This window comes from Macrotis lagotis, chromosome 2 (assembly GCF_037893015.1).
Source record: "Macrotis lagotis isolate mMagLag1 chromosome 2, bilby.v1.9.chrom.fasta, whole genome shotgun sequence".
In the NCBI taxonomy this organism is placed as follows: Eukaryota; Metazoa; Chordata; class Mammalia; order Peramelemorphia; family Peramelidae; genus Macrotis; species Macrotis lagotis.
In genome coordinates this window covers 244,067,238-244,090,586 of record NC_133659.1, presented here as the reverse complement: position 1 = coordinate 244,090,586, position 23,349 = coordinate 244,067,238, and the positions used below count along the sequence as shown (strand labels likewise).

General features: G+C 38.9%; 1 protein-coding gene across 2 annotated transcripts in view; it reads left to right on the top strand.

Moving 5' to 3' along the window:
• The first annotated feature begins 6,362 nt into the window (after positions 1–6,362).
• Positions 6,363–23,349, top strand: part of LOC141514624 (uncharacterized) — a 115,717-nt gene continuing 98,730 nt past the window's right edge. The window contains exons 1-3 of one of the 2 annotated variants that reach the window (XR_012476069.1): positions 6,363–7,408; positions 7,931–8,056; positions 8,374–12,139. Coding sequence is in view for 1 of the 2 variants with exons in the window: in XM_074225594.1 (XP_074081695.1) it covers positions 8,023–8,056; positions 12,147–13,235 (1,123 nt within the window). In the remaining variant the exon portion in view is untranslated. The other variant, XM_074225594.1, reaches the window with a different exon arrangement.

Sequence of the window (23,349 nt, the reverse complement as noted above, 5' to 3'; positions counted from 1 at the left end):
GCTAGGTGGCGCAGTGGATAAGGCACCCAGCCCTGGAGTCAGGAGTACCTGGGTTCAAATCTGGTCTCAGACACTTAATAATTACCTAGCTGTGTGGCCTTGGGCAAGCCACTTAAACCCGTTTGCCTTACAAAAATAAAAACTAAAAAAACAATCCTAACTGAACTATTATGAAAAGTACCATCTACATCTAGAGAAATGGAATCTGAATGCAGACTAAAGCATATCATGTTCATTTTTAAAAACTTTTATTTTTTCTTTCTTATGTTTTTCCCCCTTGGTTCTAATTCTTCTTTTGAAATATGACTAATATGGAAATATGTTTAACATGATTGTACATGTACAGATTGTTCCCTGCCATTGGGAGGGGAAGGAAAGAGAGGAAAGGGAGGGTGGTAGAAAACTGTGGATCTCAAACGTTTTCAAAAGGATGAATGTTGAAAACTATCTGCATGTAATTGGGGGAAATTTTTTAATTTGGATGCTAAACCACTAGATGCATAAAAATTTGGTTTTGATATTGCTTCATTATCTATGCTACCTTTACAACAAACTATAGTTTCTTTCCTTGTCTCCTTTAATTAGATCTAGTTTTGCTTTTTGCTTCATCTGAAATGGTGATTGCTACCCCTGCTTTTTTTTTACTTTAGCTGAAGCATAATAAATTCTGCTATAGACCCCTTACCTTTAATCTGTCTCTTTGTTTCAAGTATGTTTCTTGCAAACAATATATTGTACCTTTATACTTTTTAAACCATTCTGCTATTTGCTTCTGTTTAATGGGATAGTTCATTCCATTTATATTCACAGTTCTTTCTCTCCTTTTACCCTTTCCATCTTCAGTATTTTGCTTCTGACCACCACCTCCCTTCTGCCCTCTCTTCTATCAATGGTCTCTCCTTTATTTAATCCTCTCCCCCTCTTACTTCACTCTAGGGTAAGATAGATTTCTATACCCAACTGTGTATGTTATTCCCTCTAAGATTCAAGTTATGCTCAGTACTCTCCCTTCCATCTTCCCTTTCCCTGTAATAAGTCTTTCACACCTCTTCATGTCAGATAATTTATTCTGTTCTACCTCTTCTTTTCTTCTCTCCTGGTATAATCCTCATTCTCTACCAAAAAAGGGATTTTTAATTCTCTAGGTGAAGTACAATATTAATAGTTGTGCAATCCCTGTATAAAAGGGGTCCTTGACACTTTTTTGGACCCTGAGAAACTTCACAGAAATAAAACTTTGGCTAGGTGCCTTTTGGATCTGAGAATATTCTGATTGGACCCAAATGGTTGACTCTGGGGTCACAAGATACACCATAAATCTGTTTGAGTTTCACACAGCACTCTTGTTAACCTAATCATTTTGCTGTATCTGTAAAATTCCTGCTTCCTCCCTTTCCCCAGATGTAGCTATAACCATAAGATAGTAAATTCAACTCCCTTAAACCTGTGGGAAGCCCATGAATATGTGATTGCCTCTGTCCCAGATCCTCCTGAATCCAGGGCCAGTGCTCTATTCACTGCACCACCTAGCTCTCCCAATTGTCCTTCATTTTTTTTTTTTAAGGATTTTGCAAGGCAAATGGGGTTAAGTGGTTGCCCAAGGCCACACAGCTAGGTAATTATTAAGTGTCTGAAGTCGGATTTGAACTCAAGTACTCCTGACTCCAGGGCCGGTGCTCTATCCACTGCACCACCTAGCCGCCCCTCTGTCCTTCATTCTTGAAGATCATGACCATTAGGGGAAGTGATGCCATGACAAGCACATAAATTGTATTTTAGTAAGGAGAGGTTATGCATGACCCAAGTTTAATCCAGGCAAGTTGAATGCAACTGAATCAATGCTGCATCTTTCATAACTATTCTTCCCCTGCCAGGAGTAAGTAAAATTTCTTTTGTTAATTGTCAGGTGTTCTATAAGCATCATTTATTTCCATCTCATACATGAATTATCAGGATAGCCTGAATCAAAACTGATTTACTACAGGGGGACTATGTTGGATTCTGTGAGAAAGAAGATGCCACTGGGTGTTCAAAGTTTGCTTCAAAAGTAACTCCAAATTTAGTTCCTTTCAAGAGGAAGCATTGAATTATTGGAGTTTTATAATTATATGATTCTGTATCTTTCTAGGAGCACTCATAAGTAGTTTGCATCTTCTGCATGTTTTGTTTTGAATTAAAGGCTGTCCCATACTTCATGATCATATTGTTTCATTGACATCTCCTACCCAAATCGAGGAAAACCTAGGCATGAGTGATACCATAAATACATTAAGAAATTTTTTGTAGTAATTCTAACAGTGCCTCAGAGAGATATTTTCTTTTAGGAGTTGGTTGCTAGGAGTGGATTTGGTTCATCTGAATCAAAAAAAAAAATTAAGGGAGTCCTAAATTGCATAAGAGTTTGGTATGATCCCCTGCTTTTCTATATTTAAGAATCAGTGCTCTCAGAACCATGTCACCTTTACCTTGGATCTCCTCTTGTATGTTTAGTCTGGTATAACTGTTTCCCATTTTATTTTCTTTAGCATCATTTCTAGTTCCTCTTCTCCAAGAACTTTTAAATTGCAGCTTCTTTTTTTCCTGCTCTTCTTCCCTTCATCTTGTTCTGCCTGATTTCCTCAGGTTCTATGGGTTTAATCATGATCTCTATGCAAATGATTCTCAGATCTATTTATCCAGTTCTAAATTCACATCTCCAATAGACATCCTAAATTCAACATGTCCAAAACAGAGCTCATGATTGTTTCTCCAATCTATCCTGTCTTTCTAACTTCCATAATACTGTTTAGGGTACCTTCAGGCTCCCAGTCACCCAAGCTTGAAATGACTCTTGACTCTCTCTCAAACCCCCCTCCCATATCCAATCTGTTGTCAAGTCCTGTTTATTCTATATTTGAAATATCTCTTTTATATGGCTCTTCTCTCCTTTGACAATTCCACCACCTGATGCAAACCTTTATTACTTTTCACTTCGACTACTGCATTAGTGTTTATTCTCTTTGCCTTAAATATTTCCCACACCAATTGATCTTCCTCTTAACTGACAATTAGATTTCCCTAAAGCACAGTTGCTGATTTTGTCACCCCAGCTCCTCCATTAAGTAAACTCCAAGGGCTCCATCTTACATCCAGGATCAAATGTAAAATCCTGTTTGGTGTTTGAAATCTTTTATAAGCCACCCCTTAGTTTCTGGCCTTCTGATCACTTATTTCACTCAACATATTCTTTAATCCTGTGACACTGATCTCATTGCTGTTCCTTGAACAAAATACTCCATCTCTGACCTGAAGTATTTTCACTGGCTAGAATTCTCTTCGGCTTCCCTGGCTTCTTCCAGTTCTCTAATTCTCAGTTAAAATCCCGCCTTCTAAAAATAGCCTTTTCTTGTTCCATTATTGTACATAATTTTTCTTTTTTGTTTGTATTTTATCTCTACTCTTAGAATGTAAACTCCTTCAGGACAACGATTATTTTTTTTCCTTCCTTTGTATGTTTATCTCAGTATCTGCGTATTAAGTACATTTTAGACTTGACTTCTGGCTTCAAAAGTACATACAACACAGTAGGTACTACACTGTTAGATTCAAATACAATGACCCCATAATGACTGTAGGTGAAAATACTCTTTAATAGATACTTTTTACAGATATTTTCCATTTTCAGATGTACTTTCAATCTCATCATGAAATGCCTTCTGGCCTAGTTTGGTCTGGAAAGTGACTAAACTTGTGTCCAAGAAAAAAAACTAAACCCTCTCTCTTTAAAAATCAAATTATCAGGGCAGCTAGATGGCACAGTGGATAGAGCACTGACCCTGGAATCAAGAGGACCTAAGTTCAAATCCGACCTCCAACACTCAACAATCACCTAGCTGTGTGACCTTGAGCAAGTCATTTAACCTCACTGCCGTGCAAAAACCAAAAGAGAAATCAAGTTATCTTTCAGTCTATATGACATTATAACTGGGGTCCTTTAATGGCAAAATACTCTTGGGCTTTACTCACACACATAAGAAAATTGAAGCCCAGGGAGTCTGACTAGCCCAAAGTCATACAGTTTGTAGGTTAAAGTGCTAGAATATGAACTCAGATCATCAGATTCAAAATCAATGCCTTTTTTTCATTGCTTCATGTTTTTGACTGGTAGTCTAACCTCTTCTGGGCATCACTCATTCCTCTAATCCCAAGGAGCAGATACATCAAGTTTGGGGCTGAGAGTGAAGGCTGGACTATGGGGACCTGAGAACTCCTTACAGAATACTCAGATTTGTCCTTTTTAAGAGTTATAATGAGCATCAGAGATATTCCCTACCTGACTCTAATAAGTCTTCTTGATGGCTGATTCTGTGTGTATTGAAATCTTTTGGATGGTTGAGCAGCTGGAAATGATTCAAAATCTGGTGCTGGAATTAAATGTACATACAAAAAAGGAATAATTTGTTCATTGTAGAACTGAAAGTACATATATAAAAAGTGACTTGGCCCTTTGACCTTTCAGTTTCTTGCCTTTCCCAGCAGTGAGGTTCGCTACTGTGAACTTCCAGGTAAGAGGAAGGACAAGTTCTTTATGTTGCTTTCTGACTCATGGCAACTGTTTGTTTATTTTGTGTTTATTCTTTTCTGATCTTGGATGAAGGAGGTTCTAAGAGTAGAGTGCTCAGACATTTGGTGAAATCCTTTAAAGGTCAGAGTCAGGAGCAGAATCAACTAAAAGTAGTAGCCAGTTCCAGAGGAAATACAGGACTGTGCTGGTAGTCAACTCACATTGGCTCTGGAAAGCCAGTTGTTTATGTTTTCAGAGTAAGCATTTACACTTTAGAAATCAGCAAATGCTACAAATCAGGATAATTTTATACATCATTTAATCCAAAGGAAATAATGGAAAAAATATTAATGCTAATTAAACTTAAAGGTATGTCATGTGAACATTCTCATCTTCCCCAACCTCCCAAGCCAATTATTAAACATTTACCAGCAAAGCCCTAAAAAAACCCAAAAAATAAAGTGGAAAAAGTAGTCCCCAGAGAAGGACAGTCACTTGGACCACAATGATAGAGGAAGATATTAGCCATGTACTCTAGAAAGGCCTTCAGAGACCAGCAGAGACGTAAGTCTTTGTCATTTCAGGGGCCTCCAGTTCTCCATGACCACTTTGGGGATTTTCTTGCATGGGTATTAGAATGATTTGCCATTTCTTTTGCAAATGAAGAAATGGAGGCAAAAATGTTAAGTGAGTCATAGAGCTAACAAGTGTCTAAGTTCCTAGTTGAATTCAGGTCTTTCTGACCCTAAATCTGATTCTAAGTCTTACTATCCACTGTACCACCTAGCTGCCCAAAGTGTTAGGCCTCCTAAAATATGAATCCGGGACCTCTTCCTCCCAAAGCCAGAGTCATACCCTCCGGACCTAGACTTAGACTCAAGAGTCACAATCTAAGCCTAAGGGGAAAGCAAATGAGGTCTCTACAAAGGGAGAGAGGGCTCTTGGGGCTGGTAGTTTTGAGGTACCCTTCCACCTTACATACACTACACATATGCTTTATTCTCATTGCACTCTGAGTTTGAGCCCACTTTTGCCCTTAGAATCTTGTTTGTGCAAGGAGAGAGTGCCTCTTGGTGTAGGAAAATGTTTTTGTAACTACTGCTCTTGCCGCATCTTCTTAGTAAACTTCTAAAGGGAAAAAATCAGCTGGTTGATTGAAATTCAGGAACACACCAGATGGAGGATATAGTAGTAGTAGAAACAGGAATTGCACAGGTTCACACTGACAACTGTGAAGGACCCCGATCTCTTGGTTCCAGGGAGACTTGGGAAAGGGGTTCTAGAGGAGGTGCCACAATCGGACGGTGGCTTTATAACCATTAGATACTTTGGGGGGCCCCGAAGGCTAATCTCTTTATTTTAAAAATAAGGAAGATAATACCAGAAAGACTAAAGGATCTGACTAGGATGGGATGTGAATCCTGGACAAGCTGCAGTAGTCAACTCTCTCCGGATAGGGAGAGGGCTGTGCCCCGGTTGCACTCGGAGAGCTTGGGGCGCTCGACCTGCAGCGTCAGCCCCTCGCGGCAGGCCGGCGTCCATCTGGTGGCGACAGGGGCGCGGCGGGGCCCGCCCGGGGGAGCGGAAAGGAGAGCGGGCCACCGGAACCCCCGAGGTGAGCGACCCTCCACGCCGGCTAGAGAGACCAGCGTGGGATGACGCACTTCCGGCCGCCGGAGCCCCGGAGCTGGAGGGGCGGGGTCGCGTGCCGGGGTGGGGGTGGGGCAGGCTCCTGGCCTGTGGGGGAGGGGTCAGGGCCGCCGGGCGGGGCGGAGGGTCCCCCGCCGCGCGCCCAGAGAGCCAGAAGCGTGCGTCCGTGGGGGGGGGGCGGGTTGCGCCGAGGTCAAGGCCTCCTCCTCCCGGCCTTGGGGCTTTGCGGAGCCGCAGAGCCATCGGGTCCAGAGACCTCGCCGGCCCCCGGGGTTCCCTCGACCATGTGCAAAATCCGGGACAAGGATTGCTGAGCCCCGGCCTGTGGGGACGGATGGTTTCTGAGCCGGCGTGGCCTGGCATGGTTCGGTGTAACCCATCACCCTCGTGTCTAATTTTGAGAAAGAAACAGAGGGTTAATTCGACCCACCCGTGTGCAGACAAATGGGGAGCCAGGTCATTTTTTTCGTTTTTTTTACAAACCTAAAAACTAGTGAGGTGAAAGCATAGGGAGTGCCAAACCTTGATTTTCTGTTCTAAAGTGGAAAACTTTTGGCAGATTCCTACCCCAGTTTTTTGCTTTATTTTCTCTAAATTGATCTGCCTACCCTTGATCTAAATCATTAAGCATTTATTAAGTGACTACTGAGTGCTGCAATTCCAAATTCTTAGAAGCATTAATAATTTGTCTAAGTTAACAGAGAATACTTTAGAACCACTCCTGAAAGAAAAAATACTCCAGAGAATCTCAGGACAGTGAGCCTTCAGTGCTGTTGTCCATTAGATGACTGAGCTGAGGAAGGCTTTCCAGATTTCTGAGGAGCAGGGCAATGAGTGGAAGAGAAAGACCTTATCTTTAAGCAGGAATTTCAGTTGCTAAAAAACAGTCTGCGGTCAAGAAATCTTCTGCAAAGATTTCAGACACTTTCACTACCAGGAGACCCCTGGACCTCAAGGAAGTTCTGAGTCAACTTGGGGGACTTTGCCATCAGTGGCTGAGCCAGACACACACACACACACACACACACACACACACACACACACACACACACACACACACACACGAATGAATCCTGGATCTGCTGGTGCTGGAGCAGCTGCTGCCCATCCTGCCTGAGGAACTTGTCTTGGGGGAAGGAATACCATCCTTTGAGTGGAGAAGAGGTGACCATGTTGGAGGATTTGGAGAGAGGATTTGATGAACCAGGGCACCAGGTGAGAATGGGAAGTAACCTATTATAGGAGAGCAAAGAAGGAGAGCCCACAGCACTTAAGAAAGTAGAATTAAAAGAGGAGATTTGGGTTTCTTTCATTTCTACTAGACTTGATTAAGTATTCATTGTTTTTTTCTTATCAATCAGTAAATATTTGTTAATTAAATAGGAGTTGCCAGGCCATATTAAGTGCTGGGAGATACAAAATGAGGCAATAGACGGTACCTGCTCTCAAGGAACTTACAATCTAATAAGAGACAATCTGCAAACTTTTGTCTGCATATAGAGAGCAACCTTTGTACACGATAAATAGGACGTAATTAACACAATGAAGGCACTGGTTTGGAGGATGCTTCCCGTATAGAAAATAAGGTTTTAGCTTGGGACTACCAGAAAATTCTAATTCTAACTTTCCTTGTTCCATTCTTTAAACCTTTATTCTCCATGAACTCTTGTCTGAAGTTTGAATTTTAATACTGATAGTGCATTTTCAGAAGTTCAACTCTTATCTAATTTTCCTTAGGTTTTGGTCCATGCAAAAGGATTGAAAAGGCCATTGAAGAAACAACACAAGTTATTGAGCATCCAACTGCAGCTTATGGAGACTCAGTTCAAATGTCCTCAACATCCCATCTCTTACAAAAAATAGGTGAGGAGTTGAAAATAATCTGAGGAACCAGGAGAATAGGTATCTCCTCTGAGGGTAGTGATGAAATTCTTATTTTAAGAACTTGGAATATGAATTACAGTATGTTAATTGTTTCAAGGACTGGTATTTTTTCTTTTTCCTTTTATACTAGACCATGACAGTCTTGTGGGATACAGCTTTAGGGGAAGAAATGTCCAAGACAAGGCAGCATGATTTTGGGAGTAGAAGGCTGAATTCTAGTCAGGAAGATGTGGATTCAAATCTTGCTTCAAATGCTTACCACTTGTAACATTTAGCAAATCATTTAACCTTTTCAGGTCTCTGTTTCCTCCTCTGCAAAATGATGATAGTAATAGCACCTACTTCACAGAGTTATTATGAGCATCAGATCTTTATATGATTTTAAACTATATGGATGTACATGGAAACAGCAAACGTGAATTTGAACCACTTCAAGAGAGAGTGTCAGTGTTTCACTGACACAGATATTCTATGGTCCACGGGATTAACAAGAGTCAGAAACAACTGAATGACTGAACAACTGCAGTAACAACAAAATATTATCAGTTTTACTATATACAAGAATGGATGTATAAAACAAACAAGTAATTTACATTCTAGGGTAGAGATCTAGTATGTACACAGGTAAATAAATACAAAGTAATTTCAGGAGAAAAAGAGAATACACTAACTAAAGAAATTGGGGAAGTCTTTGTATAGGAGGTTTCTTCTAAACCTTTTAAATATAGGGATTCTAAGAGGAAGAGACGAAAAGGGTAGTGCATCCTAGGCATAGGATATACATATACACAAAGGCATAGATGCAAAAGATGGAATATTAATAGCCAATAGACCAGTGTAGATGGCAATATGAAATAAGATTGGAAAGGTATTTGGGAGCCAGATTATGGAGGACTGTAAATGCCAGGTTGAGGATTTAATATTTTACTTTAGAGCTCCTAGGGAGCCACTGAATGTTTTAATCAAAGAAACCATACTGTCATCTTAGGCAACAAAGGGGAATTAAGAATGATCCGCTAGGAGTGGCTAGGTGGCACAGTGGAAAGAGCACTGACCCTGGAGTCAGGAGTTCAAATCTGGCCTCAGACACTTAATAATTACCTAGCTGTGTGGCCTCGGGCAAGCCACTTAACCCCATTGCCTTGCAAAAAACCTTAAAAAAAAAAAAGAATGATCGCATAGGAGAACCAGGAGAGAGCAGTATGACAAAAACCAAGAGGAAAGATAATATCCTACTGTCAAAAACTTCAGAAAGGTCAAAAGAAAGACAAATGTTTTAAAAGTACTTTTCATTCTTTCAATCAGTGACACTACCAACAAAAATTGGAATTTGAGAGCAAGATTTTTCCACCATGGTTGACGGCATCAATATCCTTTGAGTCACTTAAGGTTTACAGCCTCAAAATCATTAATTCATAACTTTCCTTACCCTTATATCTAACCAATTGACAAACCTTGTTTATTCTACCACTACATTTCTCACATATGTCCCTCTTTCTCCATTTACACAGATAATATCATAGTTCTGATTCTGATCATCTCTAGTTTGAATTACTAAGTGAAATAATCTTTTAGTTGATCAGCTTCCCTGACTGATCTGCCCTCCAACAGATGTAGAAGACCATTCTTTAGGAGTTTGTTGAAGGAAAGAAGAAATTTGCTGAAGAAAGGTTGAATTTTTATGAGTTAGGGAGATTTGAGCAGTTTTTGTTGACCATTGTAAAGGATCCAGGCACATGACAAAAGTAATTGGGGGGAATAAGATCTCTAAACCCATGAAGGTTAAGAGGTAGAACCCAGAGCACAATTTGGAGGGATTAGCTTTGATTATTTACCTAGACCCTCTGAAAGAGATTAGGGATTTGGGGGAAGTTTCTTTAAAATACATAAATAGATTGAAGATTCCAGAAAGCTCAGTAGATTATAGGTTGGGGAGATGTAACTCAGGAAGGGATAGGACTGAATGGAATGGGGGAAAGAGAATTGGGAAAGGAATCTGATTTGAGTACAGTTTGGGGTAATATTGGATAACATCGAAAAATCAGGATATGGGGGCGGCTAGGTGGTGTAGTGGATAAAGCACCGGCCCTGGAGTCAGGAGTACCTGGGTTCAAATCTGGTCTCAGACACTTAATAATTACCTAGCTGTGTGGCCTTGGGCAAGCCACTTAACCCCGTTTGCCTTACAAAAAAAAAATCAGGATATAAACTAGAAAGGCATATTACCTGAGGGGGATTGGTAATGTAAAGTAGGCAGAAGTAGCTATTGAGGTTTAATGGAAGTTAAATGTTGAGAAAATTAGTTTTTTAATAAGAAAAAGACAAGGTAGCTAACATCAAATCTCGGTTTTTAATCCAGTCCTCCTAGAAACTTGTCTTTGATTCCCCTTATTCAATTCAGTTAAACTCAATAAATATTAAATACTGGGGAAATATAAAGATCCTTTCTACACTGAGACTTATTTATATAACTTTAGTTATTCCTGACATAGTGAAAATGTTTTTCTTTACATCTGAACATAACAGACATGATGGTTTGAGATTATTTTTCTGAATAGTTCTATACAACTGTATAGAAATCTTGTCTCATATTCTCTTTGAATAGTATTTCATGTTTTCTTGCTTGCTCTACTGGTTCTGAAAATCAGAAATCAGAGAAGACTAAGTCTTAGAGAGGTGAGTGATAGAAATGATGATGATGATCACCATCTTCATCCTAACAATAATTTAAGATATACAAAGCACTTAACATGTTAGCTCATTTGACTTTCACAACAAACTTGGGGGGTAGATTCTATTAATTTTTTAGTAATATTAATATTTTGTATTAATAAATTTGTATATGAAGAAACTGAGGCTCTGAGAGGTTAAACCCAAGACCACACAACTTGTAAGTTTCTGATATACTATTTGAAACCAAATTCAATGCTATATCCTTGATGCCACCTAGTACAGTTTTTGCATTCTGATATTTACTGCCTTTCCTAATCTAGTCTACATTCCCACCAAGCTAAGTTCCTGGAAGTCAGTTTTGCAGAGTCCAAAATAATCCAAACTATGCTAATAGAAACTGAGGCAGAGCTCCAAGCCAGTAGCATTTTGTTCAAGGGACCTGGCCCCCTTTAATGAAGGGGATCTCCAATCTTATGATCTGAGATGCCCCCTTACATAGGACTTGATACTCAGACATACTGAAGAGACAAAGTAAAATACAAAATCTCATTGGTTGATGAATCAATCAATTTGCCCATTAAGTGGTTAGAAATGGACTCCTCCTCATACTGGGAAAAAGAGGGTGGTAAGAAGATATAGAAATAAGTTGGGGAGGTTTTCAGTATTATTCCAGGTTGGACTTGGCCATGTTAATTGAACAAAATAGGGTTGAGGTACCTTCATCAGCATCCTTGTGGTTATTATGCAAGTGAACTTTATAGCTGGTAAATAAGTAGTAAACAGTGAATTTATAACTTTTAAGTTTGAGACCTAATATAAGAAAGCATTTATCTTACATAATTATCCCTATGTAATATTGTAATATATATATGTATATGAGATATGCGTTAATATAAGTTATTCTTAGACTGGTAGTTGACTAAATCGACTAAATGGTGAGTATCACTAGTAATTGCTAACAATCATTACCCCTAAGCAATCACACTGAACTGATTAATATTGATTGGAATAAAATAGGGGTCCAATAAATCATTTTTTCCTCAGCATTCTCTCTCCCACTTTTTCTTTAGACAGGCTAAAACTTAATTTCTTTCCAGGCTCAGTTTAGGTGCCACCTCCAACACAAAAGTATACTAAATCTTCCTCTCCTCAAATTATGTTTTATTTATCTATTTACCCTTAAGTTCCCTCCCTCTCCCTTTTTCCCACCAGTAGAAGATACCATCCCTTGATGGCAGGCATTAATTTCATTTTTGATTTTGAGTTCCCAGCACTAAGCACAATCTTTTAAATGTAGTTTAGCACTTAAAGTTTTTGAATTGAATCAGATTTCTTAGCTGTTTCTTTATTGGTAGCATAAGTACCTAGTGACATTTGTGACTATTTGTTGCTTCAGGTGATGAGTCTGGGCTTGAGAATGAGAAGTTGATTCTAAAACAGGAAATTTCTTTAATGGAACTTCATTCATTGCTTTTAAGAAGAGTCATAGTGGATGATCCCCAGACACCTGAATCTGGACAAACTTATGAAACTGAGAGCTGTTTAGAAGGGCATCAAGAAATTCCCACAATGGAGGGAAGGGAGAAGTCCCCTTCTCAGGAGAAAGTTTCAAGGGAAATCAGAGAAATCATTCCCATAGGAGGAGAGAAAGACTATAAATGTGATGAATGTGGGAAACTCTTTACTAAGAGCTCAAATCTTATTCGACATCAAAGAATCCACACTGGAGAAAAACCCTATAAATGTAAAGAATGTGGGAAGGCTTTTAGTGGAAGTACTAGCCTTTGTCTACATCAGAGAATCCATACTGGGGAGAAACCTTATAAATGTGATGAATGTGGGAAAGCCTTTAGTGTGAGTTCCAACTTGATTCTTCATTACAGAATCCATACATTAGATAGACCTTATGAATGTGACGAGTGTGGTAAAGCCTTCAATTGGAGTTCAGACCTTATTAAACATCAAAGAATCCACACTGGGGAAAAACCCTATGAATGTAATGCCTGTAGGAAAGCTTTCAATCAGAGCTCTGACCTTATTAAACATCAAAGAATTCACACTGGGGAGAAACCCTACAACTGCAGTGAGTGTGGGAAAGCCTTCAATCAAAGCTCACTCCTTATTAAACATCAGAGAATTCACACTGGGGAGAAACCATATCACTGTAGTGAATGTGGGAAAAGTTTTAGTCAAAATGCAGGTCTTATATCACATTTGAGACTCCATACAGGAGAAAAGCCTTATGAATGTAGTGAGTGTGGGAAAGTTTTCAGTGAGAGTTCACACCTTATTAAACATCACAGAACTCATACAGGGGAAAAACTTTATCGATGTAGCAAATGTGGAAAAAACTTTAGTCAAAAAGAAGGTCTTATTTCACATCAGAGAATCCACACTGGGGAGAAACCCTACAAATGTGATGAATGTAAGAAAACCTTCCATAATAGTTCAAATCTTTCTAGACATAAGAAAATTCATATTAGAGAAAGGGAAACCTTATAAAACTAGTAAGTAAAACTTTCAGAGTATACTCCATAAGGGAGCAGATACTTGAGAAAAGGCACCATAATGACAATGCATTTCATTTGAAGTGTCTCAGTTGTAACTCTACCCTTAAAACATTAGGGACTTGATTAAAGACTCATCACTGAACTCCTTATTAAAAAACAAAAACAACTCTTGACAAGCCAATAATCACATATTCCAAGAATTTTCATTAATTGGGGTTTGAAAGTTAATAAGTATTGTGGAAAAAAATTTGGAATAAAGGTTACTAAATTATGCATACTTTTCAACCCAGCTATGTCAAAAAAGGATCACAAAAAGATCCAAGAAAGAGGAAAAGGAAGCTAAATGTACAAAAATATATTACTTGTTTTTGTAGTAGCAAAGAACTGGAAATTAAGGGGGAATTACCTTCATTGATTGGGGAATGACTGAATAAATTATGCTCAATGGATATAATGGAATCATTGTGTCATAAGAAATGATGAAAAGGATAATTTCAGTGAAACCTAAACTTTGTATGAATTGTTACAAAATGAAACAAGGAAATAAGAAAACAAGAAAAAAAATTATTTTATAGGCGTAGTATTGTAAAAAGAACTTTAAAAGCCTTAAGATCTCTGATCATCACAATAACGAACCATGATTCCAGAAGACTGATAATGAAGCCTACTGTCCTTATAGAGTCAAGATGCAGAATGAGATGTGTTTTAGCCAGTGGAGGAGTATTGTTTTTCTTCATTGTTCCAATTTGTTAAAAATCTTTTGCTTTTCTCTTTTTTTCTACCAATTATTGGGAAGTAGAGAGGAGAGAAAATGATTTTTATTCATTGGAAAAAATAAAATTTAATTTGAAAAAAGTTACCCTGGAGTCTAGAAGAACTTTGGAATTTTGTCATTCAGCAATGTTTATGTATTCATTTTTTGCTGGCCTACCCTTTGCAAACAATACCCTATTTTGTTGGGGCTTGCTTCACCTTGTGGCCCTCTCAGCTATGACCTCCCTCCCAGAGAGGAGCTGAGAATAAGGAGTCAAGCCACACTGTCTTATGTCTCCAGCTCAATTTTATTACTGCTTAGCTTCTACATATTTGCTGTTAGGTCTTCCAGGGTAGAACAAAGGAAAATGAGGGAATGGGGGGGGTGAAAGTTCTACATGCAGCATTTTACGTTACAGGATAAGGGGGTACCTTAGGGGGAGGTGGTAAAACACAGCTGTGTCCTGTGCCCTTGGGCTGTGGGTTGGAAAGACCAGCTCTCAAGGACTCTGGAGCACCTTATCTTTCAGGGTGGCATGCCAGCTCCTCAGACTGAGTGCAGGTGGCAGGGCCTTAGAAATGACCTGTGTTATGGCCATTAGAATAGCCTGTGTTCCCACTATTTTGTATTTATGTTCTCAATTCTTTGTAGCTTGAGTCAGACCTGGGAATTATTGTAAGCATTCCTTTGTTTACTTCAGTAAAAATACTTAGAAAGAGAGCAAAGGAACTTCAGCCTCCTGGAGGCAGGGCCAGGGTGCTGGGAGCCACCTGGGGGCAGTTTCCTGATCTACACCCCAAGGAGCACCAGAAACAACTTGGGGGAAAGCGGGGGGTGGGGATGGACCTCTGCCAGAGCAAGCACGTGAAGCCCAGACCTCAGGGCACACAGAGAGCAGCTTGACCACAGCAACCCAGATCCAGGAACCAGAAGCAGGCAGAGCTGGTAAGCAGGAGCCCCCAGGGTATGAGCACGCTGAGCCTAGGGAGGGAGGTGGAGAGAGACTGCTGAGCTCTGTCCTCTGTCCCTGGAACAGGATTCTGGGGCTGTGACCACATTCAGATCCTGATTGCAGTCTGTCCCGCCCCCCCTACCTCAGCCCCGTGGCAGAGGGGGACACTTATGGTCACTCACAGACCAGGATGGAGGACAGAGCCTCACACATGGGGATCCTTGTGGGGGTGTCCCAAAAGTTCAGGAAGCACCCCAAAACCAGGTTCAGGCTGGGAAAATGAGTAAGCAGAGAAAAAAGAGGAACACCATTGAGAAATACTTCGTCTCACCTGTGATCCCAAGAAGGATCAAAACACTGAATCTGAAGATGAGGAGGTACAAGCTCCTGCATCTAAATACTCTAAGAAAAACAAATTGGGCTCAGGCCATGACAGAGCTCAAAAAAGACTTTGAAAATCAAGTGAGGGAGATAGAGGAAAAATTGAGAAAAGAAATGAGAGAGATGCATGAAAAACATGAAAATGAAGTCAGCAGCTTAGTCAAGGAGAAAATAACATGTTAAAAACCAGCATAGGTCAAATGGATAAAACAGTTCAAAAAGTTATTGAGGAGAAAAATGCTTTAACAAGCAGAATTGGCCAGATGGAAAAGGAGATAAGAAAGTCCTCTGAGGAAAACAAATCCTTCAGACAAAGAATAGAACTCGGGGAGATTGCTGATTTTACAAGAAACCAGGACTCAATACTTCAAAACCAAAAGAATGATAAATTAGAAGAAAATGTGAAATACCTCATTGAAAAAACAACTGATATGGAAAACAGATTTAGGAAAGATAATTTAAAAATTATTGGAATACCTGAAAGTCATGACCAGGAAAAGAGCTTTGACATCATTTTCAAAGAATTATTACAGGAAAATTGCCCTGATAGTCTAGAAGCAGAGGGCAAAATAGAAATGGAGAGAATCCACCAATCTCCCCGAAAAATAAATCCAAAAAAAAACCCTCAGGAATATTATAGTCAAGTTCCAGAACTCCCAAGTCAAAGAGAAAAATATTAAAAAAAATTATTTGTACAAAATAAGCTACCAGAAGGACACAACTCAAATATCATGGAGCTGCAGTCAGGATCACACAGGACTTAGCAGAAACTACATTAAAAGCTCATAGGGCTTGGAATATAATATTCTGGAAGGCAAAAGAGCTTAGAATGCAACCAAGAATCTACTACCCAGCAAAACTGAACGTCCTCTTCCAGGGGAAAAAGATGGACTTTCAATGAACCAGGGGAATTTCAAATGTTCCTGTTGGAATGGCCAGAGCTGAGCAGAAGGTTTGATCTTCAAATGTAGGACTCAGGTGAAGCATAGAGAGTGGAGGAGAAGAGGAAAATATGAGGGACTTAATGATGATGAACTACATGTATTCCTGTATAGAAAAATGATACTGAAAATACTTATATGAACCCTCTCATTTAATATAGCAGGTAGAAGGAGCTTTTATAGATGAAGCACAGGAGAAAACTGAATTTGAAGATATATTGTGATATAAAAATGGAGTCAGTAGATAAAAGGGAAATGTAATGGGAGAAAGAAAAAGGAGAGGAGGAATAGGCTAAGATATTTCATGTAATAAGATTTTTCTTTATTACAATGAGCTATTGCAATTATATGGAAGGGAGAAAGGCAAGGGGGAATGAGGGAATGTTTGCTCTCATTAGAGGTGGCTAGGAGAGCAAACCCCATATATACTCAATGGGGTATAGACATCTGTAGTAAGAAGGAGAGAAGGGGGATAGGGGGAAGGGGGGGGAATGTGAGTGATGGAGGAGAGGATGGACCATGGTGGGAGAGTGGTCAGATATAACACATTTTCTTTTTTACTTCTTGTGAAGGGCTGGGATTGGATGGCCTGTCCGGGACCATAGGGCCAGGTGGATGCTGGGTAGGGGGTGGTATGGGGGTTCGGGGCCTCTTGGCCCCAGGGCTGGGATCTGTCTGCTGAGCCACTCAACTACCCTACAGCAGAGACAAAGTGAAAGGAGAGAGAAAATATAGATCATGGTAATAGAGAAGTATGAATGGAAGGAGTTGCGATCAGCAATGGCAATGGTGGAAAAATATGGAAGTAACTTTTGTGTTGGACTTATCCTAAAGAATGTGATAACCTGAGACAGAGCTGGTGGTGTTGGAACACAGACTGAAGCACATTTATTATTATTATTATTATTAATTATTATTATTATTATTATTATTATTATTTTCTAGGGGGTGTTGCAGGGCAAATGGGACTGGGTGGCTTTCCTGGGACCACACAGCTGGGTGATTGTTGGGTGTCTGAGGCCAGATTTGGACCTGGGTGCTTCTGGCTCAAGGGCCAGTGATCTGTCTACCACCCAGCTGCCCCTACTATTATTATTACTATTTTATTTTATTTTGGGTCTTTTTTTTTTTTGCTTTTTGTAGGGCAGTGGGGTTGGGGTGGCTTGCATGGGGTTACACTGCTGGGTGATTGTTGGGTGTCTGGGGCTGAATTTAGACTTGGGTGCTCCTGGCTTCAGGGCTGGTGCTCCATCCACTGTGCCACTTGGCCATACCTATTATTATTATTATTATTATTATTATTATTATTATTATTATGTTTTAATTTTAATTTTTTCTCTCCCTTTTACTTTATCGTTTATGTGAGTCTATATTTTCTTGGGGGAGGGGGTATTATGTTTACTCTTAAACAAGAATATTTTAGTAGTGTATAAAAAAATTATTTGTACAAAATAAGAATAAATAAAAGACTGACAGAATGCTTTCTGTTGTGGGGGGAGGGAAGTAAGATTTGGAAAAATTGTAAAACTCAAATAAAATCTTTAATAAATAAAAAAGAATAAAAAAATACTTAGAAAGCCTGTCAGGGTAGTGCATACCTGTAATTAATCCTGCTAATGAGTTAGGCTGAGGCTAACCTTGAACTCTGAAGTTCTGAACTGCAGAGAGCTAAGCTAATTAAAATATCAGTATAGTGAACCACCAGGAATAGGGGATAGAAATGGCATTAAAAGATAAGATATCAGAATCTGGAATACTATTTCCATTTCTAGTTGGATTTGGAGAAAGGGATAGGAATTGGCTGCCTCAAATGACTAGAAAGACTAGACTCAAAACACTAAAACTCTTTGTTTTTCCAGAGCAATCACAAAATTGTGAATTGCATGAATGTGAATCTAATCAAAATCTAGTCCCTCAACTTTGAAAGAACTAAGAATTATTATATTACAGCAATGAGTATAAAACTTTTTCTTTCAAAGTAGCTGAAAATATATACAGTTTCAAAAATAGTTTAGATATATTTTAGGATATTAGATCTAAAAATATCAAAACTTGTATTTGGGATTATATAAACCCTTTTAAGTTGAGATTCAAGAAGATAGCCATGTCCTTCCACAACATATCCAGGCTATATCATTGTTAGAGATTAGACTAGACTAGATGGACCTTTTAGAAGGACTAAAAGGACAAATTCTATTGGCAAAAACAAATTGTACATGGTATCTAGATTCACTGCAGAATTTACAAATTATTTGTAAAAAATATTTTTCTTATCTAACCCTTGCATTGTTTGCTGCCCTTGGATCCTTTGATCTTCATTAACTGATTAAACTAATACTATATAAGATAGTATACTTTCCTGGGGAATAAGTGTTTGAAGAAATGCAAAAACAAATAGTCATTCCTCAACATTCATGGCTATTTATGGGCAAACCATGGATAATTAAGTGGGAATTTTGGGGGATTTGTGGAAAACTTGGAAAAATCAAAGGAGCCATGTAACATGGGATATGTAAAGAAAACTTTAAAAAAGTCATAAGTACTATATATCATTAATCTATTCGGTCATTTACTATCATAAGTATTTGTGTATATCTTCAGTCATTTAGTATCGTCCAACTTTTTGTGATGCCATTACATACCCACCAGTACCTTCTATCCTCCACTATCAAAGTCTGTCCAAGTTTATATTCGTTGCTTGCATGATATTGATGAAGGAGAAATATTAGGGAAATATTTGTCTGACCTTTCCTATAATATTAAGAAAATGTTATCTATGCTTGTCTGGCATTTTCTGGGGCCTCTTTCCCCCAACTGTTCAATCTAATCTCCTTTCATCCTAACATAGTCTTCCAAGGAATATGCTTGACTCCAGTCATATCCAGGTAGGTCAATCCTTGACCCCTCCCTCTTAATCCTCCCTGTAGAGGAGGTAAGCAAGGCTCTCTATATAAGCTGTGCTCACCCTCTTATTTATGCTGAATCCATGTTGATTTTAGCCCAGCTACAATGGCTGTTCCCCCCCCCCTTTTCCCCCTTTTTAACTGTCCTTGATGTTCTCACCAGCCCAGTCTGTAGATTTTTTTCTTTGCTTAACTTCACTATTTCTATTGAAACTCACTTCTTAAAGAACTCTGAATTAACTAGTAACCTTATCAGTAACCTGTGAATTAAAATTTATGGCCTTTTCTTACTATCCTGAGTCAGAGAGCCAGACTAAATGACTAAAGATACACACAAATATTTATGGTAGCACATGACAGAATAGATTAATAATATGCAGTACTTATGACTAAAAAGTAAGCTTCTTTCCATACTCATGTTAATGTTACCTTTGATTTTCTCAAGTGTTCCACAGATCTCCAAAATCCTTACAAGCCCCCATCCTCAAGCAATTCTCCCTGCTTCAATACTATCTGTTCATCCCATCCTTTGTCATACTGTTTTCCTTTTGCCCTGAATCTTTCCCAACATTAGGACCTTTTCCAATGAGTGTACCAACTTGTCATTATATGGTCAGTATATTTAAGCTTTAGCTTCAGAATTTGATCTTCCAATGAATAGCCTGAATTTAAGTATTGACTGACTTGACCTTCTTGATGTCCAGGTGACTCTCAGAAATCTCCAATACTATAGTGCAAAAGGGTTGATTCTGCAGCACTCAACTTTCCTTATATTCCACCTCTTAAGTCATGCATTGCTACTAGAAAAAAAAATGGCCTTTCTTGGCAAGTTGCTGTCTCTGCTTTTTAGTATGCTGTTCTGATTTCCAAAGGAGCAGGCATCTTTTCATTTCATGGCTACAGACACCATCTGGAATGATCGTTTTGCTCAAGAATATAAAATCTGATGCTCCTTCCATTTCTTCTTTCTCTGTTTGCCAGGAAGTGATATGACCAGTTGTCAAGATCTTATTTTTTTATATTAAGCTTAATGTCAGCTTTTATGCTCTCCTCTTTCATTTTCATCAAAAGTCTTCTTAATTCCTCCTTACTTTCTGCTATCAACATGCTATCATAAATTTATAATATACAGTTAAATTTTGTCAAAAGTTTAAAAGTGCTAAAGAACTGCTGATTATTAACTAATACCTCCTATTTGTCTTCCATCCAACTCTCACATGATGTGTGCCCCTACACTCCTACCCAAAGTCATTTTTGAATCTTGGACTTTTCTAGGAGAAGGAAATCCATGACGTGGTTGCTTAAGTTACATCTGCAAGCTATAAAAATTCTGCATAGTGTGTGAGATATCTCCTGTAAAACTGCAATTTTTTTGTAGGTGCAGTATGCTGTTTTACTTGTTTGTGTTTTAATTATTAAATTTATTAAAAATAAAAATTTGGGGATGGGGCAAGAACCAAGATGGCAGAATGAAGGCAGGAAATCTCAGAAGCTCTCCCTCAATTCTCCAAATTCCTTGAAATACTTTAAAATTATAACTCTAACAAAATTTTAGAGTGGTGGAACCCAGAGAAAGACTGAATGAAACAATTTTCCAGCCAAGTCAACTTGGAAGATCCACAGGAACATGGCAGCAGTGGTTTCTGGACCTCTCAGCCCAGAGACTGGCAAAGACAATTTGGAAGTCAGCAGGAAAACTCTGCCACCACAAAGTGAGCTAAGAGCCCAGTCCAGCACAGGCTTCAGCCCCAGGATCCAGAAGTGAGCCCGTGGAACCACCCGGCAGCTGCTTCCAGAGCACTCAACCCATGGATGGTAAGGGGATCAGAGGAGACTGAAGAGGTTTCTCTGCTATCTTTGTCCATACCCAGATCCAGGTCTCAGAAAGGGGAACTTTACTACCATAGCAGAGCAGGGACCCTATTCACAGTTCCAGGGCAGAGGGGAGTGCCTGTGGTCATCAATAGATCAGAGCACAGGCCAGGAGTGCAGACAGATCTTCTCATAAGGTCTGAGGTGGGGGAGGGGAGAAGGGAGGTGTTTCCCTGAAAACAGCTGCAAAAATCCTCACAAACCCTTGGAACAGTGTGCCCTCCACCCTGGAAACAGAGCCTCACCTTAACAAAAAATTAAAATCACTGGGGAAATGAGCAAACAACAGAAGGAAAAGAATCTGACCACAGAAAATTACTTTGATCCCATGGAGAATCAAAACACACACACACACACACACACACACTCAGAAGATGACAAAGTTGAATCTTCTATATTTAAAACCTCCAAGAAAAATATGAATTTGTCTCAGATTATGGAAGAACTCAAAAAAGATTTGAAAATCAAGTAAGGGAGGTAGAAGAAAAATTGGAAAGATAAATGAGAGAGATGCAGGAAAATCATGAAAACCAAGTCAGCAACTTGATAAAGGAGAAACAAAAATATACTGAAGAAAATAAAATCTTAAAAACTATTGGAAGCCCCACCAACCTATGGTGGAACAAGGAAAGAGTTACAAAGTTATAAGACTGAAGGCTGTCTAATAAAGAGATGGGACTCTGACAAGATAGAAAAGAGAGTCTGATTTATTGAGCTGTGCACAAGCTTATATATTGCAAAAACCACAAGGTCCCTTTTTTATTTAATCCCTTGAGAACATTGAGTACTTCCCTTGTTCCCAGGCCATGTTGTATGTCCTGACATATCAAGTGTGTTATAACCGCATAACTGCTTATCCTCCAGAAACATTGTATGCTAGAAAGTAACTACTTAAGCTTCCTGGGATGGAGAACCAAACCAGATAAAGAGCAGGTTCCTTCCACCAAGAGGGTTTATTCAACCATCATGGTCAAAGACCTGTGGTTCTCAACAACAAAAAAAAAAAACTAATTTAGGTCAAATGGAAAAAAGCAATCCAAAAGGTCAAAGAGAAGAAGAATGTCTTAAAAAGCAGAAATGGAAAAGGAGATACAAAAGCTTTCTGAAGAAAATAATTCCTCCAAATGTAGAATGGAGCTAAGAGAATATGATGACTTTGTGAGAAATCAAGAAACAATAAAACAAAACCAAAAGAATGAAAACCAGGAGAAAATGTAAAATAGGAAAAACAACTGACCTGGAAAACAGATCCAAAAGAGACAATTTAAAAATTATTGAGCTACCTGAAAGTCATGATCAGGAAAATTGCCTTGACTTAATTTTTTTTTTTTAGATTTTTGCAAGGCAAATAGGGTTAAGTGGCTTGCCCAAGGCCACACAGCTAGGTCATTATTAAGTGTCTGAGACCGGATTTGAACCCAGGTACTCCTGACTCCAGGGCCGGTGCTTTATCCACTGCGCCACCTAGCCACCCCCTTGACTTAATTTTTAAAGAAATTCTCCAGGAAAATTGCCCTGATATCAAGAAACAGAAGATAAAATAGAAATTGAAGGACTCCAACAATCCTCTCCTGAAAGAGATCCCAAAATAAAAACTCCCAGGAATTTTATAGCCAAATTCCAGAGCTCCCAAGTCAAGGAGAAAATATTACAGTCAGAAAGAAACAATACAAATATTGTGTAGCTACAGTAAGGATTACACAAGATTTAATAACATCTACATTAAGGGCTCATAGGGCTTGAAATATGATATTACAAAAGGCAAAAGGGCTTGGATTACAATTGAGAACCAAGGATCAAAAATTGAACATTGTCTTTCAGGGGAAAAAAAGATGGACATTCAATGAAATGACCAGAGTTGAATAGAAAGCTTGATCTTAAAATACAGGACTCAGGTGAATGGACTTATTGTTATCCATCCCAAAAACAAAGTTGATGGTATCTGAATACAGACTGAAGCACACTTTCCCCCCCCCTCATTTTATTTTTCTTCAGGTTTCTCTTTGTGGGGGGAGTGGGGATTGTGTATACCTTTACAACAAGACTATTGTAGTAATGTGAAAAAAAATAAAAATTCAATTGTTTCAAAAAATTAAATTAAAAGAAGTCATGAGGGGCGGAACTTCAGAAAGGCCTGGAAAAATTTGCACAAACTGATGCTGATTGAAGTGAACAAAACACTACATATTTAATAACAATATTATGTGATGATCAACTATGATGGACTTGCTCTTCTCAGTAGTACCATAATCAAAGACATTTCTAAAGGATTTGTGGTGGGAAATA